This window comes from Aulonocara sp. 'chitande type north' Nkhata Bay, linkage group LG23 (assembly GCF_057382095.1).
Source record: "Aulonocara sp. 'chitande type north' Nkhata Bay isolate Kocher_YH1m ecotype deep benthic linkage group LG23, A_spYH_male_GT1.1, whole genome shotgun sequence".
Taxonomy (NCBI): domain Eukaryota; kingdom Metazoa; phylum Chordata; class Actinopteri; order Cichliformes; family Cichlidae; genus Aulonocara; species Aulonocara sp. 'chitande type north' Nkhata Bay.
Genome location: NC_141365.1, coordinates 6,549,986 through 6,565,854, shown reverse-complemented (window position 1 = coordinate 6,565,854; position 15,869 = coordinate 6,549,986). Strand labels below are relative to the sequence as shown.

Here is a 15,869-nt window from a genome sequence, read left to right as displayed (position 1 = left end):
TCTGTCAGCATTTCAGGGTTGTTGTTTTTTAAAGGTCGTTTTCGGGTCATTAAGCATGGATTTCATAGGAAAACTAGCCAAAAACTAACCATTGTGCAGTTTGTGCTGATTTGGTTGAAGAGTTTTATATAAAAAGAGTATACATTTGAGTCGAGTTTCATGGTTAGGTGAACTAGTGTCCACAGAAAGGATCTGATTTAAGCCAGGGCCCTCTGTTTGTTAAGTGACAGTGCGCATAAAGGCTGATATTGCGGTCCAAAAGGAAATAATTGGATATAAAATTTGCCCTCTGGCAAGTAGAGCTCAGCCACTTGGTTCCAAAATTAAATTGCAAAAAAACCCAACCCAAAAACCGCCATATAAAGCGTCTTTCACTAGTTGTTATTTGTGAGCAAACATTAAATATGTGACAGCTTGCTTTTCTGAACACCAAGTGTATCATCACGACTAAAAGACGGCACACGTCTTGCCAACTTGAACAGTAGCCAAGATATAGTTGTGGAAAATCTGTTTCTTTTTTCCTCCAAAGTTAAGGCCCTGAAAATCACATGGTGTTTGAGCATGTCAGATAAACATTTCCCTTCATGCCTCCTCACTTTAGGTTATTCAAAGTGTTTGAAAACATTCAACAGCAGGTCAAATGAATGTAAAAATGAATATCAAACATGAACTACTGTGCGACTTGTTTGCGTGACTCGGGGGCAATCTATTGAAAGTAGCCACTTTTGATGCTTTTGTCCCTCTGTGCCATTCTTTTACAGTTTCCTTTCAAAGTTCATCTATTATGTAGCCCAAAAGCACAAATGTATATTTGCATTTTCCAATTCAGTGCAACAATACACACTGTCATTTTGCTTAGCCGCTGCCTGGTTTCACAGTAGCCCTCTGATCATCACAATAAGCTTACTTTGCCATATCCGGGCTGACACACAGCGTGGGCCTTCAGAAAATAGAAAACTAATGGCTGTGCGCTGTTAACACAATGGACACTTGTATTTAGTCCCAGTCTTTATAAAACACTTTGTAGCCACAGCAGGTAGAAAGAGAAAGGCCGCCTGTCCCTTTCCCTCTGTACAAACAGGAAGAGAGGCAGCGTGAATAAAAGAAAAAGGGAGGGTGAAACTGAGATGAGGAAACATAAAAGGGGCTCGGGGTCTGGTAAATGACAGCCCAGTCAGAATGAATTCCCTTCTGTTGCTACTCTTTCATACCTGGTGTTTGTATGTAGCCGCACTTGACATGCTGTTTTCTGCTGCTAGCTTCCACAGCCGGCACTTCTGCTTAGATGTTTTGTCCTCGTGTATCCTTTATTATGCTGCTAGTTAATGGGACCGACTTTCTTTCTTCCCCTCTCTCCACTCAGGACGAGCGCGAGGCAAGGGAGATGGTGAAGAGAGAACAGGACGAGGCCTATCGTCTGTCTTTAGAGGCTGATCGTAAGAAGGTACTTTCAGAATAATGCAGTTGTGATCAGAAGTTGACGCACACTTATCATGGGCATGAATGTCATGTAGGTTTGTGCTTTTAATGATTCCTACGAGTTGGTCCTCTTCCAGGGTAGAATGATGGCACAGCATACATCTGTAGTGACTTTCACAAACAAGAACTGGGTGCACAACTTTGAATTTAATTTGTATTTTCTCTAATCCACATGGGGTAAAATGTCTGTGTATATATAGGCTCAAATATATACACCATGTCCACTAGCAACTTTGACCAGACACTAAAAAACAAACTTTTGGCACAGTTATGGATGGATATTTGACCACCCTTCTTAGCAGAATTGAAGAAGTTCATTTAAGTTGGTTGGTTTTCTTGGTACAGCCAAGCCCCACCTTTTAGTCCACGAATTTTAAATAGGGTTGAGATCGGGGCTTTGCAAAAGCCATCCTAGCAGCTTAATGTTAGCCTGTTTTATCCGTTTCAAAACCAGGGATCATTGTCCTACTGGAACACCCAATTGCTTCCCAGTTTGAACTGTCCAGCTGTTGATTTGAGGTGAAGTTGAAGAATTTGGAGGTAGTACTCTTCCTTCATTGTTCCATCCACTTTTTACAGTGTAGCAGTACCACTGGTAGCAAAACAGCCCCAGAGCAGAATGCTACCATCACCATGCTTGATAGTTGATACAGTTCTTAGGTTTAAGCCTCAGCTTTATTCATCCAAACATACCTCTTGCTATTTTGGTGGAATAGTCAGTCTTTTTCTTGTCTGACCATAAAGGTTTGCGTCATAATACAGCTGGGTTGTCCATATGTGCAGCTACAAACTGTGGACAGTGATCCTAGTGATGCTTCCAGACCATGAGAAAGTAAAAACTTGTATTTATATACAGGTGTTTAAACTCCTCTAGTGATCTTGGCAGTTGTTTAGAAATGGCCGATTAAGCTTCTGGTAGGATGTACTCAAAGCCCTGACCTCAGCCCTATTCAAAATTTGTGAACTATGCTTAAAAGTCGGGTCTGTGCCAGCAAACCGGCTAATTTAAATGAACTCTGTAGTTCTGCCAAGAAGACAGAATTATGCCAGGAGCTTGTTGATGGCTACTAAAAGCATCTGGTCGAGTTTCAACTTGCTAAGAGACATTTAACTAAATATCATCGGGGATGTATGTATATATTTGACCGTGTGTGGATTAGAGATAATCCAAAGTATGTTCAAACGTGTGCCCAGTTCTTGCTTTCGAAAGGCATTAAAGATGTACAGCGTACAGTCATTCCAGCCTGGAAAAAGGATAGTTCAAATCCGTTCATGCCCCTGATGAGTGTACGTAAACTTCTGACCACAAGTGCACCAGTTATCTTTGTGTATCACTGTCAGTTCTTAAGTGTTGTTTTTGAAGCATAGTATTAAAATCAAAATGAACCTCAAACATCAGGTTTAGAGTACAATCTACTCCTACTGTGTTACTCGGTTTAGTTGAGGTGTCGTAAATAATAAGAAATGCCTTATTGTTGTTCAGTGAGATCATAATGAGCCAGTGTGTGTACAGAGCAGCTCATTTTAACTTTAAATTATGCTGTGCTTGTGCAGACTACAACTTGCGTGTCTAGAACAAAGTTTTTGTTGATCAGTCAGTTAGTTTGTCAAAGCAAAGTAACAGAAATGAATCCAATTAATGATTTGTTTATGTTTTTGGGGGGTTTTTTCAGAGAGAAGCCCAGGAGAGAGAAGAGGCCGAACAGTTTCGCTTGGAACAGATGAGAAAGGAGCAGGAGGAGGAGAAGGAGGTGAGTACGACAGCCATAATTATACTAATTATACAGCAAACATAGGTAGCCAAAAGTGTCAGTTAGTTACTAGTTAATTCGTACCGAACAAGTTTGCTATTATTCCACAACAGCAGCTCATAATTCGGTTGAATTAAAAGAGAATTTTGGACTCGAGCACATTTCAAAATGATCACATGAAAATCTACTATTAGCTAACGCACTAGTAGTATGATTTAGCAGGGCTGTACCATTGTGCTGTTGTTTATGTCCCTTTTCTGCTTACTCAATAGTAACTCAATTAAATTGTGGTTTTGGTGGAATCTGCCAGTCAGTGAAGCCTGTGTTGTGTCAGTATACAAGCACACAGCCATTTCAGAGAAATTAAATATCCTAATTACAGCAAGGCCGATCCCCATTAATGTCACCTTCAGTGTACACAGTTATTGTCCTGGTTAGCTTTTTTTATGCTGATATAGCACACAGCCTCATATTCAAACCCGAGTGAATAAAAGAGGCAATTCATGTACACAGACCTATGCACAAACATACACCTAAGTAAACACACATATTCTCTGGAAAACAATTATTGTCTGCAAAGACGGGGCAAGCGCACACACACGCGGCGGACACAATGTCACGCACACAGGAAAACAATAATTGTCGGTGAGGATGGCACCAGCGTCGTGATTGTCTATTGTAATACAGTGTAGTCCTCGCTGATTGCTGTTTGCTCTGCAGGTCAGAGCCCGAGGGCAGCGAGAGGTATTGGGTGACCCGTCTTGCTCAAATGATTTGTCACTTAAGTTAAACAGACGACAACAAAAGAGCCCTGAACCTGGCCTTCTTAATTATATCACTGTAGTCCACGAATCAAACAGTGCATACATGCTTGTGTATTTTCGACAACAATAGCCGGGATGGCGTTGTGTTTCCTACTTATATTAATTTTCTCTGCTCGAGCTCAAAGGTTTCCATGGCGTCTCCTGTGCTGACGCGCTGTGCTGTGCTACTGTCTAGATATCCATAAATATGAGAAGCAGCAGCAGCTGGTGTACCGAGACAATGGCAACTTAAGTTTCCCAAACTGTTAAAGGATAACTTTATCATAACGTGATCCTGTTTTGTGTACCAGTAGTTCTGATGGACGTCGGTTCAAATACACTACAAAAACCAAATTAACAAACAAACAAAACTGGGAATTCGCTTTCCTTTTATTTAATCACTATTACTAGTTGTGAATTCTTCTCCTAACTGGAGACAAACATGTGAAAACTGATTATACAGCAAACCTAGGTAGCCAAAAAAGTGTCAGTTAGTTACTAGTTAATTCGTACCGAACAAATTTGCTATTATTCCACAACAGCAGCTCATAATTCGGTTGAATTAAAAGAGAATTTTGGACTTGAGCGCGTTTGAAACGAGTAACTTGGATTTTAGCATTTACATCACACATGCTGCTCTTTATTTAAACAGTCTATGGCGGCAACTGGTTCTTTTATCACTCCTCGCTGTGCTGGTGCCAACTTAGTTATCCATCTCCTTAAGGAAGGCGCGGCGTTGCCTACCACGTGAGCCGTTTTAATTGGAATAATTTATTGTTTGTTTGTTAGTGCTTGTTTACAGTTTTCGGTTGAGTTTACAGTAGAAACTGCAGACACACCAAAAACACTAGTCACCACCGGAGAGGGAACAATGCTAGTGGGAATGCTTTCTCTGTGATTTTATGCCTTTGTGCGAAGAAACGGGAGATGAATATGGGAGCCAGTGAACTGGGGGTTGGGGCGGGAGGGGGTGGAGGGCATGTGTGTTTCATGCGCCTGTGTGGACTGGCATTATTATTTACCTCCGTCAGGGGGTCATAGCATACAGTTGTGCGGCTGTCGGGTGCACCTATTTCTCCTGCTCATCGTCTGTTTGCTTTCTGTGGTTAGCCGAGCGGAGCTGGAGAGGCAGGTAAATGGACGGAGAGATGCTCCCGATTATTTGTGCGGCGCTTCCTGGGCCCGAAGCTCGAGCAGACGTGTGCCTCGTGGTTGCTTTGGGGACGCTACCTCTAACTCGCGTGGGCGTTTGTGCTTGTGTCTGTGGTTGACTAGCTGTCTGCATTTGTATGTCCATCACCTCATGCGCTCCTGTCTGTTATTTGTGTGTGCGTATGTGTTAGCTTTGTCCCCAGGGACAGCTTTAACTCAGTCAGCTTCAGTTCTTGTACCTGAGGGAGCTGATGGCGGAGCAGCACGCGCTCCACCCTGCCCACCCAACACCAGAAGCTGCTAATGAGCTACTGTTGTACACTCTTATGAAATATAATTGCATTATGGTGTGTAAATAAAGCCGGGGCGTGTTGTCACAGCATATGCTCCCCGGCTGGCCAAACAGGAACAACAAGCCAGGGGAGGAGGAGGTGAGGGGTAGGAGTAGAAAGGAGACGAAGGCTCCAGGGAGCAGTTGAAACATGGTTTTTGGAGCTCAGGAGGCTTGATTTGCTTTTCTGTGGAAGATGACGGTCAGTCGTCACTCATGAACCCTGCCCTTTAGCGCAGACCCCGTTAGCATCTGTAAAATAAGTGATAGCTTCACATGAAGAAGATCTTCAAAGATCTTCCTCTTACTAGTGAGGGTTTTCCACTATCTGCAGGGGTATTTGACAGTTTTTTTCAGAGAGTGACAGAGCAAACAGCAAGGCAGCATGAAAGAATGAAGCACTTGGCTGCTCTTAGCATACTGATATGCTACTTGGCAACCTTCTGAGCTACAACAGGCTTTAGGGAACAGGGTGAGACACAGGGCAGCTAATTTAATAACATTCTTAGGGCAAGAAGATTGTTTAATTAATGTGAAATAATAGTGCTGCAGTAAGACTCTGAGAGCAACTTCTTGGCTTGCCTTTCATATATGCTTGGAAAGCGTGTCATCATCTTTATCGCTGCCAACGTTACTGTTGATACTCCGGTTTAAGTTCACTGTAAACACAGAGAGAACGAGATGCGTATTTTTACTGAAGTCACTGGAATAATCAGGCTGACTTTGCTGTTTAAATGAAGGGAAGGCAAATAAACGCTTGCAGCAGCAGTGCTGACTGCTGCATCTCACCAACACCTGTATGCAAATCTGTGTTTTCAAATTCATTAATGCATTTAACTGACAAAAACAAAAACGCTGGCTTTTCTTGTTTCAGGCAATCCGCTTGTCATTGGAGCAGGCCCTGCCTCCAGAGCCCGATGAAGAGTCAGGCGAGCAAATCAGCAAGCTGAGAATCCGCACACCAAGTGGCGAGTTTCTGGAAAGGCGTTTCCTGGGCAGCTGTAAGCTCCAGGTTCTCTTTGACTTTGTGGCCTCCAAGGGATACCCCTTTGAAGAATTCAAGCTCCTCACGACCTTCCCTCGAAGAAATGTGAGTGGTTTGCCTCCTCTCTTACAGACACGTCAGAGCCGAAATCGCTTCTCTGCTCCTGTTTTACTGCAAAGTGAGGACGCAGAATAGAAAAACGGCTTTTTCTTTCAAGAGTTTGTTTGATCTTAAAGAACAGGCCACAGTTCCTCTGTGGATTTAGCCATTTCACAGTATTCCTCAGGTAATTAGCTCCAAAAGTTTTGAATGCATTCTTATGTTTTTTTTGTTTTTTAATTGCCCGTATTTATGTCGAGAACATACAGGCAAATAGGGAATGATTTATCGGGATTCTAAATATAGAGCTCCGACCTCTTCTTCAAGGTCAAATAAGGTCAAACATCCATTAAAAGTCTTTTATCTTTAAAAACGTGCCTAAAATTCTAATTTCTTGGCCATATTTTGCATGTCAAATTTAACCCCTGATGTCACTTTAACATTTCATATTTGCAGTTTGTTTAAGTGGACCCAACAAAGTGTTGTGTCTGATGTCTTAAAGTACCAAGAGAGAGAAATATAGAGAAATATACTGCAGTATATTATACAAGAAGCTGAAATCATCCAGTTGTCTTTCATTCAACTGTTCTTTGAGGATCTTTATCTTTTTTAAGAATGACTTTGTATCCTTCAGATGACTCAAATCAGCATCTCCGCTTGTGACACCCACAGCCCTAATTGGCTTTTCCATTTGGGCCTCAGCCCAACCTCAGGCAGCAGCTGTGTATGAAGTGCAGCAGGGACAATAGTTCAGATAATCTCTTGTCACTGTTTGGCGATTTTGTTTTCTTGTTCTTTCTTTTTTCCCTCCGTTATTGCTTCGTATTTGTTTTACTGTTTGTGTGCTGCAGCAGTAGCCCCGCGTCGGCGCCTTTGTTTACTCGCACCTGTGACGGGGAAAGTTAAGCCGACTGTTTATCCGTCCACCTGCGCACACGTATTATTCAGTGAATATTAATTAGTATCAGTCCACTGTGAATACAGTACACTCTGACTGTGTTAGGATACAGTTGTCAGCACTAAGAGTAGTATTCTCTGTGGCTCTTCTGCTGACACCCTGCATCACTCAGCTATCTACAACCAGCCATTTGAGGGCTCGGTCGCTACGCTGTGTGGTAGCGAGCTAATGAGCACTGTTTTAACTACCAGTTTAATTAGCCCTGCTGCTGGAAACAAAAATGGGATTTCCATTAATCAAGAGTGGAGTGCATGTGGAGGGGTGGTGATTGTATAGAGGTGTGTGTGTGTGTGTGTGTGTGTGTGTGTGTGTGTGTGTGTGTGTGTGTGTGTGTGTGTGTGTGTGTGTGTGTGTGTGTGTGTGTGTGTGTGTGTAGGCTTGCCCAGGCAGTGTGCCATCGTAGTCTGTAGAGACCGCCAGGGCACAAACACCTCAAAACAACACACACATTATCGCGCAGCTCACACTCTCCATTTCATCACGATCGCACACTTCAACACATGCACAAATATTTTCAAGCAAACACATGCCCCGCTCACAACTTTGTCACTTAAAGGATTCACAGTTGTCTCTTTATAATCAAGAGTAAACATGTGTTTGAGACAGAGATAAAGATGTGTCTGCATCGCAGATGAAATTCCGGCAAAAACAGGATGGCAGGATTAGAGGGGGAGAGAAGCGAGAAGAGGATGGTGACTGCAGAACTAGTCGGAAAAGAGAACAGAGAAGACAAAAGCTTGAACAAAGAAAAGATTTAATCAGAGAAACAGTCTGAAAGAGAAAAGGATAGAGAAGACAAGTGGAGAAGATATTAAAAAGAAGAAGATGGGAGATTATTCCAGAAAACAGAAAGGCGAGAGATTTGGAGAAAGAGAGGAGGGAAGTGGCTCAGTGGTAGTGCCAGTATAAGGCTGTGAACACAGGCCCCTGTCTAATCCTGCAGCTCTGTGTTGTAATTAAATGAGAGAGAGCATAGAAAGCCTCCATCCCGTCCAGACGCTCTCACTGTTGCTTTGCCAGGATCAGAGGATAGAGGATAGACCACTATTGCATTTGTAATACTGCACAACTGTTGAAACCTTTTTTTTCTCCTCCCTTTTTTTTTTAGTTTTCAGCAGCTTTGTGCAGTGTCACTCTTTCTTTTGCTATTACCCTCCTCGTCAGTCTTCTTCGCGTCACGTCCACTCATTAAGCTGCAGCACAAATTAGTAGATCTGCTCAGCCCATGTTTAGAAAATTAAGCAAAGCTGGATGTCGTGTTTAGTTTTGGGGCGGGGAGCGGGAAATGCGTACAACTTTGTTAACCAGGAGCAAGAACGGTGTTGTGTTAACACGGGTTTTGCAAACTTCATCCTAAATCACACGGACGTTCGGATATGTCTGAATCATGCTTTTGCCACCTTCCTTTGGCTTAGCCAATAAATGTCTATTAGTCTCCACTTTTTGGACTCAGTCTCATCCTCAACATTTGGTATCAGTGGCTTATCTCTTCAGCACTACAGCAGGCCTTACACTGGCATCATTTGTACTAGGCTTAGCCGTGCTCAGGGAACTAACCCTTTCTCTGTTTCTATGACTGTCAGCGAGTTTGAGGAAGAGGAGGGGGGCTTTTAGTGTTTCAGTTTTCAGCTTTTCATTCAAGAATTTCCTCCGTTTTCTTTGATACTTGTTGAGCACAAACCTCTGCTGAAAGGCCCGAGGTCTTCCTTCAGCGTGCGGCGAATATGTTTAGACTGCCGTTATAATAATTTGCAATAGGCTCTTCCTGGCCGGCTGCTCGTGGATACCAAAACGCTGTCAAAGCGGCGTATTACTTTTCCCATTGTGATACTGTACTCTCTTTCACCTTTGCTAATCCTTCTTCCAGCTCCATCGGCGAATTTGCCCGAATGATTCTTAGACAAAACCTGAGATGCAGTAAAAATAAACAATGGCACAGAAGAAGCTTTGCTCTGCGCTGTAATAGGTTTTACATCTGTTGTACTGGTATGTTTTGTTTTTCTTGTCCTCCTATCTGAACAAGTCGTAGGAAGACTCACAGGAAGTTGAGCAGCAGTTTATTTTTAAAGTGTTTTTTTTTTATAAAACACATTTTTATAACATGCAACATGGGTTCATGGTGCTGTGTGGGGCTTCATCCTTGAGTACAAATCTAAAGTGTGGAGACGAGTATCCGTCCAATCTCTATAAGTTCCTCTTGACTGAAAGAGGCGTCTGATTGGTTTCAGATACATTTTGCTGTGCTGCAACAGATGTAACGGCCCCCACAGAGTCCTGATCTCAAATTCATCAACTCAGTCTGGGATTAAATGAAGAGACAGAAGAAAGTGAGGCAGCCAAAAGCTGCAGGAGGAATGTGGCAAGTTCCCTAAGACACGCTGGGAAAGTGTACTTCAAAAAAAGCGATCATACCAAATGATGTGTTTTGGCATTATTTTTAAAAGCATCGACAGTTTAGTTTAAGGTCCTAAAATGTTTGGAAAGTTCTGGAAATGTAAGATGCACATCGTGCACTTTCAGTGAGACTTTTCAGAGATGATGGTTTAGCTTTCGGAGATTGATCTTTAAATATAAAAATTATACAACAAGCTAGAAACCTTGAAATGTTTTATTGTGGAAAAGAAAAACACATTTCTGCTGGGAGTAGTATTAAAGCTGGGCTTTACCCTAGGGATCTCAGCCCCCTCTTTACCTTAACCTTCTCCTCCTACTCTTCCTTCCAGCTTTCCCTCCCTCTGCCTCTCTGTTCCCTCCTCTTTCCTTCGCCTGCTGTCTGTACACCTCCCTCTCTTCTGCTCCATCTTTTGTATTTTTACTTTTTGGTCTCCTGCCACCCTGCGTTTTTACCCAAATCCCCCTTTCTTAAAAAATCCTTTAGATAACTTAAAATATACCTTTAAAAAACAGACGAGTGGAAAATTAAAGGAAAAAAACTAAAGTCCTTAATCCTACACCGAGGGTCTCGGCTGTGCTCGGATAGTTTGTTCCGTCACAGGAAAGCGACACCTCAAATTCATACAAAGTCGCTCTGAATGAAACATTGTTGACTGCAGTCATCTCTTCAGTCAGCGGATCTCACACCTGCACATAATTTTGCACTGACATGTTAGACGTCGTTATTCTGTTACGACTTCCAGAGACGTTGGAAATCAACGAAAAGCCAAATTGAAGGTTTTGTGGTGGAACGTGGTGGCGAACCAACACGTTACACAAAATCTTTGTTTGTTCTTGCTTTGGTTTGTCGCTCGTCTTTATATCTATAAGTGCTGTAGTCTGTCTTTAATTTTCCTCACTTTCTTCTTCCCCATAGCTCTTTTTTTCAGCTTTTTCCTTCCCCTTCAGTCCCCCCCCTCCCTCGCAGTCTGTGCGGTGCATTTGTCCTTTGAAGTGCCGTATTCTGGTCTGTTCTTTTCTGTTCACGCCCCAGCACTACGTGCTGTCAACGCTCCTGGCAGCAGATAATGATCTCCCACTGCTTTTGTAATTGGCCAAATAAACACTTGACAACACTAGTTTAAAACAGACAAGTTATTTGGTTTTAATTAACATAGCAGGGCCTGTAATGGCTTCATTAAAAATGCGTTATTTCAGCTGCACGTTTGATTATGTTGGAAACGGACATCTTGAGGGCCTGTGTTTATTTTCCCTTTCTTTTCTTTCATGGCTGAGCGTTGCTTAGTGTCGCCTCCTCTGTTATCAGTGTTGTTTTATTCATTTGAATTAAGTGACTTACAATTGTGCTATTTATTTAAAACTTCACATTAAGTGCTAATTATTTTTTTAACTGTGTTGAGATTTGCTTTTCGATAAGGACAAAAAAAGGGGGGGTGGGGGGGTTTATGGGTTTATGTTAGCCGATCATTTTACTCATATAATTTTTCATAAGAAAAAAGAGATAAAATAGCAAAGATTGCAGAAAAACACCATCTGTCTTTTTGTTCGGATCCTGGGTTTTTAAATGCGAGGATCCCCAGTTATTATATTTCCTCTTTAGATTTCGCTTCTGCACAAACACCGCTTATTTCAGTTTTTTTATTGTGTTAATTTCAGTATTTCTAATTAACAACTGGAAAATCTTTTTGCGGGCGGTTAATTAGTTCTGTTTTTTTAATTTTTTTTCCCTAAATTGCTATTTAGTCAGATGAAAATAATATAATATTTTAAATTAGGCAGACAGTTTCCCTTTCATTTCCCTGAATGATTTCTGAAGTGGATGATTAAAATTTATATTGACTCAAGGTTAAAAACAAACTGCAAAAAAGGGAAATAGATTGTGTCTGTCTTATGTATGTATGTATGAATGTATGTATGTATGTATGGCTGTGTAGGCACAGGAGAAGAGAATATGGCTTAGGCATAGCAGAGGAAAAACAACAGCTTTGTTTGTTGACAGATGCCTCCATGCTTATGGTCTGTTAATTGGATAACAATGTAAACAATCACCGATGGTGCCCGTCTCCTGTGTCAGTGTGGCATCTTGTTTCCCTACTTTTCCTTTTCCGAGTCAGATGCTGCTCTCCTCCCGCTTGCCTCTCCCCCGGCGCTCGGCGAGCACAAACTCTCTTCCCGATTTTGCTCGGAACACATACACTCACACATTCGCACGTAACCCACAGACGCACGTCTTCACGCGCACCTGCTCCACCCCGAAGCCTCATTTACTCCTACCTGATGCTGCGGTGTCATAACAGCCTGTCGGGTTCATTAGCATGGCAGCCATTTGTGAGGCGCTGCTCCCGAGGTGGGAAAAGGAATCCAGCAGCTTCTTTTTGATCGTTTTCCCCCACCGTCGGGATGGAATATGCTTGCTGAGAATGCACGGGTGGAAACAAACATATAATCTCTTCCTATCGTCTCGCTCTGTGCTGCGAGACTGTCGACGGGGTGAGGGGCATAAAGTTGATGTGGCAGCCCCTCCCTGCCCGCACCGGGCTCTGAAGGATCCCGCTGAGAAGTCAAGATGCTAAATGACACCTTGAAATGAGGATAAAGAGATGAAAGGGAGTCCAAGGCCTTCTAGATCTAGTGTGACATTTCCAAACACCCATGGGAGATCGAGGACGTAGTATCTGATGCGGATTTGTCCACCTTGTCTAATTTAATTGCCTTGAATACTTTTTTAGTTTTGCGAAATTGGCGCCTAACAAAGATTTGAACGTGCCAATTGAAAATATAAAAATGTGTTTATTTAATTAGACTTATAATACATTTATTATATGCTCAGAAGGTGAGCACAGGTGATGCCGTGGTTCAATTAATGGTCAGAGTTCACATTTCATTGCCTACAAAAGTCTGTTTTAAATCTGTTGCTTTGCTTGTTGTGAGGCCGACCTTTACTGTGCTCGGCTTGCCCTCTGACCTTCTAGAGCAGGTACAGGGAGCTGGCTAATTATCCCACCGTGAGTTTAGAATAGGATCTCTAATCAGAGGGGCTGATGCAGCAGTGACCAGATAAGCCTCGGACACATCTCGGTGTCACACCGCCTCGCCCATTCAGCCCAGGTGTTAGATTGGCCCGATGTAACACAACCCCGCCAGTGATTAGCTCACATAAGCTAAGAGGCCCACAGGGGTGGTGGGTGTCAGAGGGAGAGAGTCGGGTTGTCCTGTTTTTAAAAACAGAGGTCAGATCTCCTTCATGTCGGCTAACTCGATCAGCTCCGCGGTGGGTGGTACTGCGTCGTGTGGAGTTTTCAGAGCAGATAAATGTTTTTTGCATTATGAGAAATGTTTCTGTTAAAGAAGAAATTACTCACATAAAATTCTTCTCTGGCTTCCCACTGCACTCAGTCTGTGTCTCACACACAGACACACACTCCTGTCCTGTAACCTTCATCAGTTTGTTCTGGATTGGAACCTTTTTAAGAAAACAAACCTAATGGTCCGCTTAGGGAAGCAAATCTCTCAATTCTCAGGTTACTGCTTAGGATTTTTAAAAACACGATGTTAGAATAATACACAACGTACACACTCTCTTGCAAACACACACACACATTAAATGAATTTAGCACTAAAACCACACTGTTTTAAAGCCTGACTCTTGGGAATAGATGGTGAGACAGTCACACAGGGACTTCAGTGAATGACCGAGGCCATGGTGACACTAGTGTAGATAAATCTGAGAAGGTATTTTAAATAGTTTGATAAAATTAAAAACAGGGTTGACAGATTTGATCATTTTGTTGGTATTTTGGCTCATTGAGTTGATTGTACATTAGGAGAGAAACCTTTAACAGCAATGATTCAGAAATGTCGTCTTTAAGAAGTAATAGTAAACAATTGCACGTTCCACAGTGTTACACTCCTCTGACACCCCTATTGGCTTTGCCAGTCACAGTGCAAGAGTCATGTGGGAGGCGCATGGCCTGAACGTCCATATTGTTCACGCTTGAAGACGTGTTCATAAAACCATTTGGGGGTTCACCGCTTTTGGCTGCTACAACTCAAGCTAGAGCTCATCATGCCCTCCTTGTTTGTGCTGCAGTCTTCAGTACTGTACTGGGCCTGGGGTAACTTTAAACTAAATTCACTAATGACCAAAAAGGCCAGAGTGCACCCCCTCACTCAGGTTAAGCTCTCCGCACAATAAACAGAAACCGTGGAGCAAAATAACAAACAAGTGAGGGCAAAACAGCCACCTAGCTAAACTCCAAATCAAATGAAACCACATTGAGGAGAGCTTTACGAGTGCCTGCAGCAGAAATTGGCTTCAAGTTAACGTCTTTGTTTTATGCTGCCGATTGTAATCAAGCAATCTGAGGATTGTATTTTGGGGAAGCTGTGATTAGTTTCTGTATTTGCAGCAATCTTTTGCTCAGTCTAATGTTGTCTCCCCCCCCCCCCCAAAACACCACCTTGTCTCTTCTCAGATCACCCAGCTTGATCCAGGGTCGACCCTGTTAGAGGCCAAGTTGTTTCCACAGGAGACGCTCTTCCTGGAGGCTAAAGAATAAGAACAGGCCCTCCGATCCCCGAGAGGTCCGACTGACTGACTGATGAACTGGCTGGATGCACACTCGTCACCGAGCATGGCCCCCACACATCAGTCTGGGCCTCAACTAGACACACAGACACAGACACATACACAAACTACCATCTCAGACACACATAAACACACTGGCATGCAGATCCAGTGACACACAAGTTGAAGTAAGCTTCTCTGCCCTCAGCCTGGTCGTCGTACATGAATGCCTGATGTACACGTGTTGCACAGAGGAGCAAAGACAGTACCACAAGCACACAGCCAAAACATTCACCTCTACAAACCCCCCCCCCCCCCCCCCCCCCCCAAAAAAAAAACCCTCCCCTCACACTCTTCTCGACTTCACGTTCCCAAACTGCTGTGTCATTGTTTTCTCTCACAACACAAACACCGTACAAATAACAGCATTCAGAGACTGAGTAGACAAATCTTTGTCACACACAAAAAAAACAAATAAAAAAAACAAGGACTTGTTTCCCGTTTCCTCATTGAAGACACCGAGGCTGCTTTTTTTAAGACATGTTTTTTGTGTGTTTGAAATTAAAATAGAAAAGGCTAAAAAATGTAATTAAATAAACTTCGAGAAGAGGCGTAGCTCCGCGAAGCCCGGGCCGTCTCATCTCCATTTGTGTTTACCCACTGAACCTTTTCCCCAAACCGCCCTTCTAGAGCTGCACACCTCCGTCTGCTGTCCAGGTGGGGTTGGGACGCGACACGTCGGGCCCATCAAGCTCCGTTCTTCCTGGTTTCCGCATCCACTGCCCCAAAAGCCAATAGATTGCTCAGTTTTTAGTTTGTTTTTTTTCTCCTTTGAATCCTTTTTAAGTTTGATGCTGTATTAGTTTTAGTTTGATATACATTATATAAAATATATGAATATGAACATCAATTTGTCTCAGGCGAAAATCTGTTGAACCTTATCGCACGCATACACACGTCTTCTTTCGTCATGTGAGAGGATATTTTATAAACTGGAGATCTGATTTTCTTCAATTTGTGTCACAACTCTGGGGTAATACCGAAAGAGGGAAACAAAGCCAAGGAAAAATGTGCGGCATTTCTATGCTTTTATTAAGTGTGTGTGTGTCTGTGTCTGAACGGGATTCCAGTCCTGCTCTGATTGTGCATCTTCACTTCTTGCAGATACCAAAGTTTAGATTTGCACACTCACTCGTAGGCCTTTTACTTCTCCTATTATTCTCATTCTTACATGACCTGCTGAAATCAGCCAAACTGCGACTAATTTCCTGCCTTCAGCGAGGGGAGATCACACGGGCTTAGCCCTCCATCTGTAGCGGGGCTCCTCTGTCAACTAAAGGCAAAGTTTAA

General features: G+C 42.8%; 1 protein-coding gene across 2 annotated transcripts in view; it reads left to right on the top strand.

Annotated features, from left to right (window-relative positions):
• faf1 (Fas (TNFRSF6) associated factor 1) overlaps positions 1–14,836 on the top strand; it is a 59,766-nt gene extending 44,930 nt beyond the window's left edge. The window contains exons 16-19 of one of the 2 annotated variants that reach the window (XM_086283015.1): positions 1,364–1,444; positions 3,153–3,230; positions 6,391–6,606; positions 14,428–14,836. In XM_086283015.1, the coding sequence (XP_086139141.1) occupies positions 1,364–1,444; positions 3,153–3,230; positions 6,391–6,606; positions 14,428–14,511 (459 nt within the window). In that variant the 3' untranslated portion in view covers positions 14,512–14,836. Of the gene's footprint in view, positions 1–1,363; positions 1,445–3,152; positions 3,231–6,390; positions 6,946–14,427 lie in introns of those variants that run through there. The other variant, XM_086283014.1, reaches the window with a different exon arrangement.
• The last annotated feature ends 1,033 nt before the right edge of the window (positions 14,837–15,869 follow it).